Source organism: Microtus oregoni, unplaced genomic scaffold, assembly GCF_018167655.1.
Source record: "Microtus oregoni isolate MIOR12 unplaced genomic scaffold, Mior012 000012F_ref0000307, whole genome shotgun sequence".
Lineage (NCBI taxonomy): Eukaryota > Metazoa > Chordata > Mammalia > Rodentia > Cricetidae > Microtus > Microtus oregoni.
This window is the reverse complement of record NW_024543071.1, coordinates 51,315,000-51,331,061: the sequence shown is the minus strand read 5'-3', so window position 1 is coordinate 51,331,061 and position 16,062 is coordinate 51,315,000. Positions and strand designations below refer to the sequence as shown.

The 16,062-nt window shown below is 50.0% G+C and overlaps 2 protein-coding genes across 2 annotated transcripts; both read right to left on the bottom strand.

Moving 5' to 3' along the window:
- Nucleotides 1-7: 7 nt before the first annotated feature.
- Sac3d1 (SAC3 domain containing 1) lies at nt 8-3,239 on the bottom strand. The gene is made up of 2 exons (XM_041661551.1): nt 2,454-3,239; nt 8-595 (listed from the first exon to the last, which is right to left on the bottom strand). Exons 1-2 carry the CDS (start codon nt 3,217-3,219, stop codon nt 99-101), a joined length of 1,263 nt encoding a protein of 420 aa, XP_041517485.1. The 5' UTR covers nt 3,220-3,239; the 3' UTR covers nt 8-98.
- Nucleotides 3,240-3,645: 406 nt separating this feature from the next.
- On the bottom strand, nt 3,646-14,776 carry Snx15 (sorting nexin 15). The gene is made up of 8 exons (XM_041661552.1): nt 14,565-14,776; nt 10,224-10,259; nt 9,916-10,036; nt 8,180-8,295; nt 7,928-8,075; nt 7,530-7,673; nt 4,792-5,049; nt 3,646-4,179 (listed from the first exon to the last, which is right to left on the bottom strand). Exons 1-8 carry the CDS (start codon nt 14,661-14,663, stop codon nt 4,088-4,090), a joined length of 1,014 nt encoding a protein of 337 aa, XP_041517486.1. The 5' UTR covers nt 14,664-14,776; the 3' UTR covers nt 3,646-4,087.
- Nucleotides 14,777-16,062: the final 1,286 nt, after the last annotated feature.

Genomic DNA, 16,062 nt, shown 5'->3' with positions numbered 1-16,062 from the left:
TAAAAAGTTCATGTAAAACGCCATCCTTTTATTGTTTGGGAATCATGAAGAAGAGCCCCAGGTGCTCTGGTCCAATCCTTGGTGGAGATCCAACCCTCTCAAGCTGGAGGTCCAGATCTCTGCACATCCCTGTCTTCCTCTGCCATGACCACCTCCTCCAGGGTGCACCCCTGCAGCTTGCTTCCCACTAATGTGTGGCAGGTACCAGGGGGTGGGAGTCCCTCCTCAGAGTAGCGCCCCCTCAGGAAAACAACGCTGTCCTTATCTAAGGTCAGTCCATGGGCCCGACACAGATCCTCTGCTTCGTGGAGTCCATCCAGGGCCAGAAGGTGTACTATGAAGTCCAAAGGCAAGGTCTGTCCTTTAGGAGTGCTCAGGGCACGGGACAGGCGGGCCAGCGCTTTGCGGCGGCAATAGCCAATGTGTCCCTGCACCGCGCAGCTCTGTAGGTAGGGCAAGGTGCGAAGCAGGCGAAACAGCCGGGCATGGTTGCCTTCACGGAAGGCAGCGTCAACAGCCAGGGCAGTTTGAAGGGGTCGGCAGGCACGAAGGGTGGCAGGCAGCTGTAGAACCTCCTGCAGGGCTTCCACAGAGCCTGAGAGCAAGAAGCAGAAAGGAACAAGAAGACGTAATATTTTCTAGATCAGGCCTACCTCACATCCCACCCCCTCCAGCTCGTTTCCAGATCTTGGTTCTGCCCACCTGTCAACTCCAGTCACGTCTCCTGGAGACGTTAACCTACTTCCTCTCTTCTCCCAACAGAGATGCCACCTGACCCTTCTCTCAAAGAGACCTCTTTCAGCTGCAATCCTTACAGAGGGGAAGTGGGCATGTTTTACATTCCAGATGGGGACACAGGCTGTCTTCAGGGTTCCTATTACTGAGACAAAACACCATGACCAATCACAAGATGGGGAGGAGAGGGCTTATTTGGATTATACTTCCAAATAGCTGTTCATCACTGAAGGAAACCAGGGCAGGATCTTGCAGGCAGGAGCGGATGGATGCAGAGGCCATGTAGCGATGCTCTTACTGGCCTGCTCAGCCCGCTTTCTTTTTTGTTTTTTTTTTTTTTTTCTTCCCCCAGTATTTTGAAGCTGAAGATTCCCTGTTTTTCAAGATAGGGCTTCTCTGTGTGTAGTCCTGGCTGTCCTGAAACTCTCTTTGTAGACCAGACCAGCCTCATACTCCCAGCGATCTACCTACCTCTGCCTCCCGCGTGTGGTGGAAATTAAAGGTGTGGGCCCCTGGCCACTCAGCCTGCTTTCTTATGGAACCCAGGACCTCCAGTCTAGGTAGGGCATCACCCACAATGAGCTGGGCCCTCCTGCACTGATCACTAAATGAGAAAATGCCTTACAGCTGATCTCATGGAGGCATTTCCTCAACTGAGGCTCCTTCCTCTCTGATGACTCTAGCTGTGTCAAGTTGACACACAAAACCAGTCAGTGCAAGGGCCAAAATAAAGGCTTACTTGAGGCTGTCCTAGAGCTCAGGCTGACCCTGCTAGACCAAGCCTAAGGTTTCTGCCTTGGTTTCCACTGTCTAGGCTGCAGTATCAGAAGGGTTTTGAGTGCTGCTGTTACATTTCTCTATCTGGAAAGGTCATTTTTTTTTTTAGATGACTCTCTTCATTTCCAGGAAATCATGCCCACTGGTACCCTGGGCCACTTTTGTAAATTAGTGAGTTTAAGAGCCATCCTGGGGATTGGAGAGATGGTTCAGTGGTTAAGAGCATTGGCTGTTCTTCCAGAGGTCCTGTATAACACTGTATACATACTGTTATGCATGACAAATAAATCTTTAAAAAGTCACTGTGTGGGGCTGGAGAGGTGGCTCAGTGGTTAAGAGCATTGCCTGCTCTTCCAAAGGTCCTGAGTTCAATTCCCAGCAACCACATGGTGGCTCACAACCATCTGTAATGAAGTCTGGTGCCCTTTCCTGGCCTGCAGGCATACACACAGGCAGAACATTATATAAATAATAAATAAATATTAAAAGAAAAGTCACTGTGTGTGTATGATCCAAACATACTGGATTCACATATAAAATCAAAGAATCTGCCTGCCTCTGAGTTGGGATTAAAGGCGCCTGCCACCAGGCCCATCGGATTTTCTTTTAATAAATAATTCATCCACAGAAAAGACTTTTAGCAACTTCTGTCAGATCCATTCATGGGCCAGCCCACTGAGTAGTTTTTATGTTTTCAAAGTGCTTTCTAGGCCAACTCTCTCATTACTAGTCCACCTCCCTTCAGCTCTATCACGGAGAAAATAGCCCAATTTGGGACTGACAGGTCGGATGTCCCAAATCGGGACTCGAGGGCTCTTCCGACCTGACTTTCCCAAGGAGGAGCTATTGCTGAGTGATGCAAGCTGCCACGGTCCTAAGCTACACCTCGCCACTGATGCTAGAACTCTTCTCCCCCCCAAATCCTCGGATCCCCAACTCACCCAAATTGTAGAGCAGAAAGAGGCCCTGGAAGGTGGCCTGGCGGGGGTGCGGGGCGTCGCCCCTCGCGTAGCAGCGCCGCAGAGAGCCGAAGCCCTCCTGGACCTGCGTCTGCAGCAGCACCGGGTCCGCGGCTCCGCGCGCCTCTTCCGGCCGCAGCCGCGCCACCACGGCCAGCAGCGTGGCCAGCGCGGCCTCCAGCACCGCCGCCGCTTCCGCGTCGCCCACGCCCTGCAGCGACAGATCCAGCCGCACAGCGCGCAGGCGGTCGGCCACGAAGCCCACCACCTCCGCGCACGACGCGTCGGCGCGGCCGGCCACCTCGGCGGCCAGGTAGTGCACCGTGGCCAGGAGCACCGGGGGCGGCCGCAGCAGGCCGGGCGGGGGCCGGGGTTTGCCTGCCGCCGGCCGGCAGTACTCCTTCACGGCGCGCCGCGGGTCGGCTCGGGGCGCGCCCCCACGGCTTCCCGGCTCCACCTCCAGCCGGTGTAGGCGGCGCTCGCGCTCGCGTCGGACGCGCTCGGAGGCCGGGCACATGTCCGGGCACAGGCCCCTCGGCAGCTCGCAGCCAGACATGGCAGGGCTGTGGGGAGACGACGCACGCTCAGCATCTCGGGGCCGGCGGACGCGGGGCGCGGCATGCTGCCGTGGGCTCAGGGAACACGCGCCGGGCACAGAGGGGCTGGCCTGTCCCCGCTCATCCAGGTTTCCCGGGCCTGGCAGCGAACGAACTCTACCGCTTCGGCGGGCTTCAGTAACGCCTCCCATAATCCACCGCGCCTGGCCTTCGCATTCACGCCCCCCTCCTTAAGTCGTCCCAGGATGCACCAGTCCAGTGATGAGGCCACACCTCCTCAGATCTGCAATTCAGTGAACTTAAGCTTTTGGGACTTGGGGCACTCGGAAATAGGTAACCCTGCTTTGCGTTTCCATTATCTCTTTAACACCCAAACTAGTGCCATGGGCCTGTCAGTCTTTATTGTTTGCCTGGAGATAGCCTCACTAAGCGTGTTGTTTTGTTTTGAGACTCACTTTGTAGCCCGTGCTGACTGACTTTGATTGAACTCAGTAGAGATCTGCCTGCCCTTACCTTCTGAGTACCAGGATTAAAGGCGTGGACCACAACACTCAGACATGATTTTCTAGACACAATTTACTCAACTCAGTTGGTACAATGTAAACTCAACCATAGACAGTATAAGCAAAGGGGCCTGGTTATGTTCTGACTCATTTTTATTCACACACATTTAAATTTTATAAATTGGTCAAAGAATCCTTTTCCTTCTAACCAACCATTAACAAAAAAACAAAAACAAAAAAACGTAGCTTGACGGCCTTACAAAAAAAGGCAGTGGGCCAGGTCTGGCGCAGACTGCAGGCTGCAGACCCTGGCTCTAGGTGGGTGAACTGACAGATTTGTGGCCCAGATGCCACATAAAGCAGAGACTGGCGGGACCGGAAGTTCAAGTCTGATTCCAAGGAGGCAGGCAGGTCAGAGCTGAGAAGTCTTTGCTTTTCTCATACTTGATCCAGTTAATACCGACCCTGGGTTACAAGAGCAGGGAAACAAGACCGGGTCCCAAGGAAAGAAGGGAAGGCTGGCAGTGCTGGAGTTGACGTCCCAGGAAGGGTGCCCTCAAGGCAAGTGTGCTTGGAGGGTCTCGGCCCGCCTCAGGTACTCAGCTGCTTTCTTCTTCACACCTTCCCGGCGGGCAGGGGATGGGTCACCTGAGAGAGCAGAAGGCCCAGTCCCTTCAGAATGTACCTCCCCCTGCCCTGGCTCTTTCCCATTTTATGCGGCTGTTAAAAAGGGAAAAAAAAGGGCTGGAGAGATGGCTCAGAGGTTAAGAGCATTGCTTGCTCTTCCAAAGGTCCTGAGTTCAATTCCCAGCAACCACATGGTGGCTCACAACCATCTGTAATGGGGTCTGGTGCCCTCTTCTGGCCTGCAGGCATACACACAGACAGAATATTGTATACATAATAAATAAATAAATTTTTTTTTTTAAAAAAAGGGAAAGAAAATTCTGCCCAAGGTCTCTGTGAGAAATGAAGGCTCCTGGACCTTCTTTGTTTTCTTAAAATACTTTATATGTGTGAGATCAGTGGTGAACCTCAGATGTAGGTCTCCTTCCATCATGTCTGTTCTCTGCTGCACACGCTAGGCTCACTAGCGCTGTTTCTGTCTTTGCCCGCCACCTTGCCATAGGAACACATCTGTCGCATGCCTCTGTGTGGGTTCTGGGCACTCTAATTCAGTCCCTCATGCTGGCACGACAAGCACTCTACCCACTGTGCCATCTTCCCAACAGTCCCCGTCTTCCTTACCGCCATACTCACCCGAGACGCCCTGGAGCAGGATGTGCACCCCGTCTTGGTAGTCTTGGAGTGCAGCGGCATAGGCGCCAGCCTTCTCTTTCCGCAGCGCTTGAGTGATGAGCTCTGTGGCCTGGCTCAGATAAGCTGGGGCAGGTTCTCCATCTTCAGCCTCTCCCTTCTCCTGTCCTCCTGGCTCCCAGGGTTCCTGGTCCAGCCTTTTGGACTGTACCTCCATGGCTGCTAGCTCACTGGTGTGGGTGGGGCTGGTGCCTGTACTCTCTATAATAAAACAGGAAGGATTCAAGCCAGACAGGCCTTTCCCAGGGTCCAGCCCAAGCTTATTTTGTTCATTAGTTTACCAAATTGTCCCCACTGGAGGTGACCAGAGCCTGGAAATACAGAATTCACTTGAGTAGAGCAAACCAGTTGCATTCTGTTTGCTTGGTCTGGCTGAGGAGCTTTTGGAAAGGCTGGTTTATCATTGCTGTTGCACACACGAGCAAGCGCAGGCATGAGTGTGCTGTGGCACCCATGTAGAGGCCAGGGAACAAGTTTTGGGAGAGTTTTTTTTTTTTTCACCCTAAGTGGATTCTGGGGATGGAACTCAGGTTGCCAGGCTCATGAGACAAGTGCTCTCAACCTGAGACTTACTGACCCATGGCCTTGAGCTTCTGGTCTTTCTGCCTCTGCCTGTCTAGTGCTGGGATCCAGCTATGTGCCACTTCACCTCTTTTGTTTGTTTTATTAAAGACAAGGTCTCACTATGTGGGCCTGGCTTTTCTATAATTTGCTATGTAGACTAGGCTGATCTTTTTTTCTTTTTTTTTTTTTTTTTTGGATTTTTCGAGACAGGGTTTCTCCGTAGCTTTTTGGTTCCTGTCCTGGAACTAGCTCTTGTAGACCAGACTGGCCTCGAACTCACAGAGATCCACCTTCCTCTGCCTCCCGAGTGCTGGGATTAAAGGCGTGCACCACCATCGCCAGGCGACTAGGCTGATCTTGAGTTCACATATCTGCCTATCTTTAACTCCCTGAATGTTGGGATCAAAGGTGTGTGCCACCATAACCAGCTTTTCCATTGAAAAAAAGTATTACATGGTGCTGGAGAGATAACTCAACAGTTAAGAGCACTGGCTGCTCTTCCAGAGGTCCTGAGTTCAATTCCCAGCAACCACATGGTGGCTCACAACCACCTATAATGGGATCTGATCTCTTCTGGCATAAAGTCAATAGAATACTCACATACATAAAAATAAATAAATAAATGTAAAAAAAAAATGTTTAAAGAAAGTATTACACTTATGTGTGTGTGTGTGTGTGTGTGTGTGTGTGTGTGTGTGTAGGTTGGAGGGCAACTTATTGGAATCTGTTCTGTCCTTTCACCACATGAGTCCAAGTCGTTAGGCTTGTTGGCTCGTATCTTTATCCACAGAGCCATTTTAAAGGCCCTTGTTTGAAATAAAAGCTGGGCGGTGGTGGCGCCTTTGATCCCAGCACTCAGGAGGCATAGGCAGATGGATCTCTGAATTTGAAGCCAGCCTGGTCTACAGAGTGAGTTCCAGGACAGCCAGGTCTACAGAGTGAGTTCCAGGCCAGCCTGGTCTACAGAGTGAGTTCCAGGACAGCCAGGGCTACAGAGTGAGCTCCAGGCCAGCCTGGTCTACAGAGTGAGCCCCAGGCCAGCCTGGTCTACAGAGTGAGCTCCAGGCCAGCCTGGTCTACAGAGTGAGTTCCAGGCCAGCCTGGTCTACAGAGTGAGTTCCAGGACAGCCAAGGCTACAGAGTGAGTCCCAGGCCAGCCTGGTCTACAGAGTGAGCTCCAGGCCAGCCTGGTCTACAGAGTGAGTCCCAGGACAGCCTGGTCTACAGAGTGAGTTCCAGGCCAGCCTGTCTACAGAGTGAGTTCCAGGACAGCCAGGGCTACAGAGTGAGTCCCAGGCCAGCCTGGGCTACAGAGTGAGCTCCAGGACAGCCTGGTCTACAGAGTGAGTCCCAGGACAGCCTGGTCTACAGAGTGAGCTCCAGGCCAGCCTGGTCTACAGAGTGAGTCCCAGGACAGCCTGGTCTACAGAGTGAGCTCCAGGCCAGCCTGGTCTACAGAGTGAGTCCCAGGACAGCCTGGGCTACACAGAGACCTGTAAAGTGCACTAGACATTGAGTCCAGGATTCCATGCACGCCAGCCAAGCACTCTATCAGCGGAGCCGCGTCCTAACACCCCGCTGTGGTCACAGCATGAAGTGGGTTAGTTTCAGGGTAAGGAAAACTTCAGTGTCTCTTTGCTAGGATTTGGAGTAGGAGCTCAGTACCCTGACTCTGATGGTCCCCAGGTCACCATGGGAATTCTAGTGCCTACTGCCTTTCAGGACCTTACTGGGGCAAGGTTCCATTTTCTGTGTGTTTAGTTTGCTTGTTGAGACTATGTAGCCCTCACTGACCTGAACTGTGATGTGGACCGTGCCAGCTTCGAATTCATAGAGATCCTCCTGCCTCTGCTTCTGTCTCTCGCATGCTGGGATTCAGGGCGTGTGCTACCACGGCTAGCCGCAGCAGGCCCATGAGCAAGGACACTATGATGCTGTGCTACCCAGGTTCTGCTCAGAGAGGAGGGCTTAGCTCTTTTCTCCACAGCTGCTCAATATTTTTCATGGACATGGAGGCTGCCACCTGGCTTCAGGGCAGCCATGCCAAGGGGCTTACAGAGATGGCATGTACTCCCTTCCTGCCCCTTAGCTTCTCACACCCAACACCTGCTCCTTACCCTCTTTGGAGTAAGGGTCAAAAAGGGCAAGTTCGGCGTCAGAGAGGGGACCTCGGGCTGGGGAGCTGGATGCTTCCTCAGTGCTGCCACAGCTGAAGAGAAGATCCAAGGCCTCCTGGGCAGGACTAGACGGCAGGGGATCCACTGAGGAGAAACCAGGGGAACATTAATGCCTGCACCTACTGCTTCTCAGCTCTCAAAACAGAATCCCTGTCTTGAGTAATCCTTGTAGCAACCAAGGGTACATACAGACAAGGCCACTATTAGGTTTGGGTGTATTTGACAGATTAGCAAACCACAATTCAAAAAGAAAAATGACCTGTCCAGAGGTGTCCCCAGGAGAGTGGTAGAACTGCCCACCCTATACTTCTCCCTCATGGGGAGGACCTGATGTATACCTGGTACATCCAGCTCCTCCTGGCCCCTCCTTTCTGTAGGCAGTGGCTGGAGGAGCCGGGGCTCATCAGGAGGTGGTGTGGGGATGAGAGGGGGTGGCAGGATGCGCAGGTCCCTGGACACCTCAGAGGGCCGCGTTACCTCCCCACCCTGCAGGAGACAAAGTCCAGCAGGGGTGAAGAGTCAGGGGTGCATCCAGGGAGGGAAGCGGAACAGGCAGGTGCTAGGGAAGTGGGGAGAGCAGATGGATTTACCCGGAAAAACTCCTTGAGCTGGGGGCTGTTGTTGAGTGCTGGGATGGGTACTGTGAAGCGCAGCAGGTCCTCTGCACCCTTGCGCCTCTCTTCAATCACGGAGGCTTCAAACCGCCCTGCAGATACCGGACAAGAGAGCAGCAGTGACCATGGGGCTTCTGGGGAGAAGCCCAATGTCCTGGCTCTGCCTGAGAAGTACTAAGCAGCCTGCTGGACTTCCCATTCTCCCACTAATCTCTTGCTCCTCCTGCAGGCATCACCCTCCTTGTTCACCCTTTCTCCAGATGTGTAATGAGCACCTGCTTCCTGCTGGCTTCAGGTTAGCAAGAGAAACAAGTTCCCTGTTCTCAAGGGTATCATACCACAGACAAGGAGGCAAGGCATGCAAGTTTGTCTGTTTTTAAAGACAATGTCTCATTAAATAGCTCTGGCTTCTGGCTAGCCTGGAACTTGCTATGCAGACCTCAAACTCAGAGATCTACCTACTGCTGCCTTCTGTGTGCTGGGATTAAAGGCATGTGCTATTATGCCTGGCAAGAAAGGCCTTTTGAGCCAGGTAGTGGTGGCGCACACCTTTAATCCCAGCACTTGGGAGGCAGAGACAGGTGAATCTCTGTGAGTTCGAGACCAGCCTGGTCTACAGAGCAAGTGCCAGGACAGGCTCCAGAGCTACAGAGAAACCCAGTCTTTGAAAAACAAAAACAAAAACAAGCAAAAAAACAAACAAAAATAGATCATTTGAGGAGGCTTAGATGTAATCAGGAGAAAAGAAAAGTTCAGAGAAGGGAGGCAACTTGCCTAAGGTTACAAAGCAAAAGGCTGTTTCACTGCTGGGCATACTGACCACACACCTGTCAACCCTGTACTTGGGAGGCTGAGATGAGAGGACCATCAGAAGGTCAAGGCTAGCCTGGACAACATTTGAGAACTTGCTTCAAAAAAGCAGGAAAAAAAAAAGCTGGGTGCGGTGGGGCCTTTGATCCCAGTAGGAGTTCTATGACAGCCAGGGCTACAGAGAGAAATCCTGTCTCAAAAAAACCAACCAACCAAACAAACAAACAAACAACCAAAAACCAAAAGAAAACAACAACAAAAACCCAAAAGCTACAGCCCGAGAAATCTAACTCCCACAGTCAGTGTGGTGGGAGCACGGCCTGCACCACCTCAGTCCTCATGATGGTCTCCTCGGCCTGGCATGACCTGCCAATAACTCTTCACTTCATTGCATAGGAGCACCCACATGAGTCTGAGAACTCTGGTGATTAATGGGTTAAAGAACTCCTGGTTCTTTGCTATAAAAACTAGCTTGGTTCTGGCACTCGTGTTCTCCCCTGACTCTCTCCATGTGATACACCCTGAGGCTGTGCCAGCCACAGAGCCATCAGCAGATGTGGCCTCTGAACCTTGGACCAGAGCCATAAATCAAAATAAGCCTCCATTCTGTATAACTAAGGCATCCAGTCTGTGGTATTGTTACTGCACAGAAAACGGGCTAAGGCTCAGACAAAAGCCCTCTACCTCGCTGAGCCTCATCTTCATGGAAATTATTAACAACCCAACACATAAAAGCGGGAGGTTGCTCTGACCTCAGTTTCCCCATATCTCAGTAAGCCCATCCAGTTTTCCAAAAGTCTGTTCAGGGTAGCGGACCACACTCACCAGCCTCCACCAGTCCAGGTCCCCTTTGCCTAAATCTACCTGCATACTGGGGTCAGGGGTTCAGATACAATACTCACCAAACACCTGAGCACGGGGGAAAGCCGGAAACTCTTCTAGCCGCCGGAAGAGGTTGCGGTGAGTATAGGCCAAGTCCCCATGCAGCTTACGGAAGTCACTGTATCGCTTCCAGACTACAACCTGTAAGGTATGTGAGACTTGACCTGGGCCAGCATGGATGGAAAGTGACCTTCCCATGCCCAGTGTGTCCTAGGGGCTGAGAAGGACAGCACACACCCTCTCCAGCACAGGCCAGGGAAGAAGGCAGGTCCTTGAATTTACCAACTGTCCCTGTGTGATGCTGGATCTGTATACCCAGGAGCCTTACCTCTTTGATGTCTTCTGGGTCCTTCTTTGAGATGAACTGAAAAAAGAAAGGCGAGAGCCAGGTGAGACTGGAGCCTGACACCCAGTCCTGCGTTACCCCCCAAGTTGTGGGAGCCCTGAGACCTCCGAGTATCCCTTGAAGGGTTGGAATAAAAGAATCCTGGAGATCCTGGATTTAAGGTGTTTTTTTTTTGATTTTCGAGACAGGGTTTCTCTGTAGCTTTTTGGTTCCTGTCCTGGAACTAGCTCTTGTAGACCAGGCTGGCCTCGAACTCACAGAGATCTGCCTGCCTCTGCCTCCCGAGTGCTGGGATTAAAGGCGTGCGCCACCACCGCCCAGCCAGATTTAAGGTTTGAGTAAGTTTTCTTTTTGGTTTCTGGACATAGGGTCTCCTGTAGCCCAGGCTGGCCTCACATTGGCTGTGTAGCAGAGGATGGCCTTATATTCCTAACACTTTTACCACTGCTTCCTAGGTGCCAGGATTATAGGTCTACACTACTAGATTCAGATATTTTATTATTTATTTTTGGTACTAAGGATTGAACTCAGGATTTCTTGAGACCTAGGTTAGCACTCTTCTATTGAGTTACATGCTCAGCTTCTTGAGAAAAATTTCTGTTATACACCTGTATCTTCATCTGGGAAATGTGAGGATACTAGATGTCTGTCTAGGAGCTGGGCTATGGTGGTGCACATCTTTAATCCCAGCACTTGGGAGGCAGAGGCATATGGATCTATGTGAGTTCGAGACCATCCTGGTCTACAAAACCAGTTCTAGGACAGCCAGAACTGTTACACAGAGAAACCCTGTCTCGAAAAAAACAAAAACCAAACCAAAAACAACAAAACAACATCTGTTTAGATAGCCCCATACTTTATGTTTTTCTTTTTCTTTTTTTTGAGTCAGGGTTTCTCTATGTACCCGTGGGTGTCTTAGAACTAAGTCTGCCAACCAGGCTAGAACTCAGAGATCCACTTGCCTCTGCCTCCCAAGTGCTGGACTTAAAGGCATTCGCTACCACCATCACCCACCAACTTTATGTTTTTTTAAGTTGGTCTTTTTTGGAAGGGGGGCAAAGTCTCCCTATGTAACTCTGGCAGGCCTTGAACTTGCTATGTAGATTTGGTTGTCTTCAAACTCACGGAGATTTGCCTGTTTCTGCCTCTTGAACGCTTGGGAGTAAGTCATGTGCCACCAGGCCTGGCTCTCTATAGCGAGATATTTGATTACACTGTGAACAGATGTGTCACTGTCTACGGATGTGTCACTGTGATTAGTTTAATAAAAAGCTAACCAAGCCGGGCAGTGGTGGCGCACGCCTTTAATCCCAGCACTTGGGAGGCAGAGGCAGGCGGATCTTTGTGAGTTTGAGACCAGCCTGGTCTACAAGAGCTAGTTCCAGGACAGGCTCCAAAACCACAGAGAAACCCTGTCTCGAAAAACCAAAATAAATAAATAAATTAAAAAAAAAAATAAAAAGCTAACCAGCCAATACGAGGCAGGAGTTATAGGTGGGACTTCCGAACAGAAAGAGCTCTGGAAAGAAGAAAGTGGATGCAGAGGAACCAGGACAAGCAAGAGGAGAGGTAAAAGTCACGAGCTATGTGACAGCTGCTTGTAGATTAATATAAATGGGTTAAATTTTTTGTTTTTGTTTTTTCGAGACAGGATTTCTCTGTATAACAGCCCTAGCTGTCCTGGAACTTGTTCTATAGCCCAGACTGGCCTCAAACTCACAGAGATCCACCTGCTTCTGCCTCCTGAATACTGGGATTAAAGGCATGTGCCACCACCGTCCGACTAAATGGGTTAATTTAAGTCTTAAGAGCTAGTTAGAAACAAGCCTAAACTATAGGCCAAGCTTTTGTAATTAATGATAAGTTTCTGTGTCATGATTCGGGGGCTGGCAGTCCAAGACAGCCTGCTGTAGCTCTCTGCTTCCATTCCAGTTCCTTCCTAGGGCCAAGTCCTGGTATTCAGAAAACAAAGAGCTCCCCCACTTCTCTAAAGAAACAAGAGTCTGTCCTGGGGTCCAGTTCTTTGTTCAGGGAGCAGCCCCGAGGTCACATACCCATGAAGACAGAAGCAGTCAACACTAGGCTGGGCACTCTGGCAGAGCGAATTGGCCTGAGACAGAAGGAACACTTGGTGTGCACTGTTATGTTTCTGGAAGTTGTACAGCAAATGTACAGTTTGGAATCGATAAGTTTTCAAAACATACTTTCTGTTTTCTAGACCTCAGCAAGTCAGACATGATTAAGATGCCTATTTAAAGGCTAAGGATGGGGACTGGAGCGATGGCTCAGTAGGTACGAGCACATCCTGATCTTGCAAGGACCAGAGTTTAGTGCCCAGAAGAGCACCCACGGGATCTGATGCGCCTTCTGACCTCCACAGCCAACCACACAGAGTTGTGATATGCATTCAACAAACATACGCATCAATTAAGAAAAAAAAGAAAAGGGGCAGGCGAGATGATCCAGCAGTTAAATGCATTTGCTGCTCCAGCAGAGGGTCTGGGTTTGGTTCCCAGCACTCACATGGCAGATCAAAGTCATTTCTAACTCCAACTCCAGGAGAGTCCATACCTTTTCGAAACTTTGAGCTCACCAGACATGTATTGGTGCACATACATACATGCAGGCAAAACACTAATACATAGAAAATAAAGGTAAATAAATAAATCTGGAGCTGGAGAGATGGCTCAGAGGTTAGGAGCACTGGCTGCTTCTCCAAAGGGCCTAAGTTTTATTCCCAGCACCAACATGGGGGGAGGTACACAATGGCCTGTAATTCCAATCCACAGCGATCCACTACCCTCTCTGTCCTCCTCAGGCACTGCATGCACAGGGCACAAATATACACGCAGCTAAAACACCCATATATGTAAAATATAACTAAAAAAACTAAAAGATTTTTAAAAATTTAAGTAAATAAGCCAGATGTTATCTGCTTTTTAATCCCAGCACTCGGGAAGCAGAGGCAGGCCTGGTCTACAAAGTGGGTTCCAGGACAGCCAGGACTGTTACACAGAGAAATCCTGTCTTGAAAAGAAAGAAAGAAAAATATTTAAGTAAATAAATCTTCAAAAGACAAGGAGGAACAGGGCGTGGTGGCACACAGGATCCCAGCACAGAGTGTGGCCCAGATCATCTTCAGCTACACGGTAAGTTGAGAGGGGTACGCATGGTACATTTGTCTGGCATCATGGTTCAATCCCTAGCACTGAAAAAAGGAAAAAAATATATGCATGTGTAATGCACTGTGACCAGGTCTAAAAAGCTAAGGGAAGACATGAGAAAGGGTTATAAATGCTTTGGAATCCTTCCTCCCTCCAGCCATCTTCCTAGGGACAATTACTTTGGTTTTTTTTTTTTTTTTTTTGGCATGGGGGAAAAAAAGTTCTTGGGCAGAAGCACAATCCCCAGACACCCAGGATTCTGACTTAGATCGCCTTGGGAGCTTTTATGTGTTTGCCTCCTAACAGCTGACCAGTGCACTAATCAAAACAGTTGCCTAGCTGGAAGGAGGCACAAGAAAGCGAACACCGGCTTCTCCCGCTGGAGGCCTCCATGGTTACAGGCCCGGTAAAATTCTAAAGGCATTCTTTCATGATTTATTTTTACAGTTTCCACCATGCCCCTCTCTATGTGCTCATTTTAAGTCTTAGTTACAAACACGAACTTCTGCTTTTATTTACTTCCTGAGACAGTCGTGGAGATGGAGACTTTTTCAGTCCTTTTGGATTGCGTGAGCTTTTTTAAACCACACAAATACATATTTTTTAATGAAAAAAAGAACGCTTGGAAAGGGCTTTTATAGTCGGGCATAGCGGTTGAGCCTCTAATCCCAGCACTCTCTGTGTCTTCGACGCCACCCTATTCTACATAGTGAGTTCCAGGACAGCCAGGGCTGTGTAGAGAGACTCTGTCTCAAAAAAAAAAAAGAAAGAAAGAAAGAAAGAAAGAAAGAAAGAAAGAAAACGAAAAAAAGAAAAGAAAAGGTGTGTGTGGGGGGGGGCGCTTTTATGTATCTAACAGAGCTAATAACCAAAAGTTACTCCAAGCGATTAGGGAAGGACCCCGTCTAGATAGCTTTAGAAGTAGGGCGGGGACGCCAGCCCGGCCGGGCTAGGGGTACACGTCCACGGGCTTTAAAAGTGACCTCAGCCCCGCCCCAGGTGGTGAGGAACCTTACGTCTCCTGCCTCAGGCTGCTCTTAAAGGGGAAACCCATTTTTGCAGGCCAAACTGCGACCTCCCTACAGCTCTTTGCCTTTAAGGCACCACACGGGTCTGGGCTGCTTAAAAGGGCGAGGTCTCCCGCTGAGTCCCACCTCACCTGCGCGGTTACTTTGTACTCCGTGTAGCCTTTGGGGTGGGTCCTGGGGTCTGAGACGGTGTAGTGCCGCAGGAAGTCATCCTTTGCCTGGCGCGACATGACAGCGAGCTGGCGGCAAGCTCCTCCTCCTGCGCGTCGTCCAGTCCCCGCTCCGTGTGTTCGGCCAGCAGCCAACGCCCGGCTCGGGCCTGCGCCCTTCTTCCTCAGGTCCAGGGACCTAGTCGCAAGTGACACAGCTGTTCTTGGCCTGGGGGCGTGGTTAAGGGAGTGTCTGACAAGTTCTAGGTCATTGGTAAAGCGCAGATCAAGGTAGAGAATAATTGGCTAGTTGTTTGGGGAGGTTTTACCAGCAGAACTCATCTTGGTGTGTAATTGAACCCACCTCACCCCAACATAAACCCTACTTACAGATCTCCGAAACTTCTGCCCCGTTCCTCTTCTTTACATTCATTTAGCCTCTTTTTTTTTCTTTTTCTATTTTTTTTTCCTTTCGAAACAGGGTTTCTCTGTGTAGCCTTGGCTGTCCTGGAACTCAGTAGACCAGGCTGGCCTTGAACTCACAGACCTTGTCCTGTTTCTGCTTCCTGCTCCCTGTGTGCTGGGATTAAAGTCTTGAGCCACCTCCTAGCTATTTTATGAATTATTTTGAGCCACGGTCTCCACTGTGTTGCCAAGACTGAACTTCTGGCCTGAAAACATCCTCCTGCCTCAGCCTCCTGAGTATCTGGAACTACAGGTTCCAGCCATAGAGCCTAACTCACCCAATTTTCATTGCGTTCAAAGTGTGCCAGAAGAGCCAAGTTAAATTCCCTGCATCCCTGTGAGCAATTGGCTGGGTGATTGACATTTTCTGATGCTGAAAAAGTTGGATCATGGGCTGGAGAGATGGCTCAGTGGTTAAGAGCACTGGCTGCTCTTCCAGAGGTCCTGAGTTCAATTCCCAGCAACCACATGGTGGCTCACAACCATCTGTAATGAGATCTCGTGCCCTCTTGGCCTGCAGGCACACATGGAAGGAATGTTGTATACATAATAAATCTTTAAAAAAGAAAGTTGGATCATGACAGAGGCACTGAAGTCACAATGTTTAGAGCTGTTTGGATTCCTCATAACTGCTTTATATTTGGGGAAGGTGGGAGGTACCCAGGTTGGCCTCAAACTCACTATGTAATTGAGGCTAACCTTGAATTTCTGATTCTCCTACCTCCCAAATGCTGAGATCTGGCAAGCATTTGTTGTAGGATATTTCTACACTGTGTGTAGGTGTATTGCTGTGATTGGTGTAATGAAAGGCTGAATGTCCAATAGCTAGGCAGTTGGTATAGGTGGGATTCCTGGGGAGAGACAGGAAGAGGAGGAAGAATCTAGGCACACATGCAGGAGATGCCAGAGGCATGGAGAGGAAACAGGAGGTGAAGATGGAAGAGAGAGTAACACTGCTTGATAGAATGTAGATTAATATAAACGGGTTAATTTAAGTTATAAGAGCAAATTAGAA

Excerpts from the sequence above, each read along its gene's own strand:
- Snx15 (XM_041661552.1), bottom strand. The coding sequence starts at position 14,663 with ATGTCGCGCCAGGCAAAGGATGACTTCCTGCGGCACTACACCGTCTCA. Across the intron at positions 10,260-14,564 it reads AGTACAAAGTAACCGCGCAG|TTCATCTCAAAGAAGGACCC; the intron begins GTGAGGTGGGAC and ends TTCTTTTTTCAG. Across the intron at positions 5,050-7,529 it reads TGACCCTTACTCCAAAGAGG|AGAGTACAGGCACCAGCCCC; the intron begins GTAAGGAGCAGG and ends GTTTTATTATAG.
- Sac3d1 (XM_041661551.1), bottom strand. The coding sequence starts at position 3,219 with ATGGGAGGCGTTACTGAAGCCCGCCGAAGCGGTAGAGTTCGTTCGCTG. Across the intron at positions 596-2,453 it reads CTTTCTGCTCTACAATTTGG|GCTCTGTGGAAGCCCTGCAG; the intron begins GTGAGTTGGGGA and ends TCTTGCTCTCAG.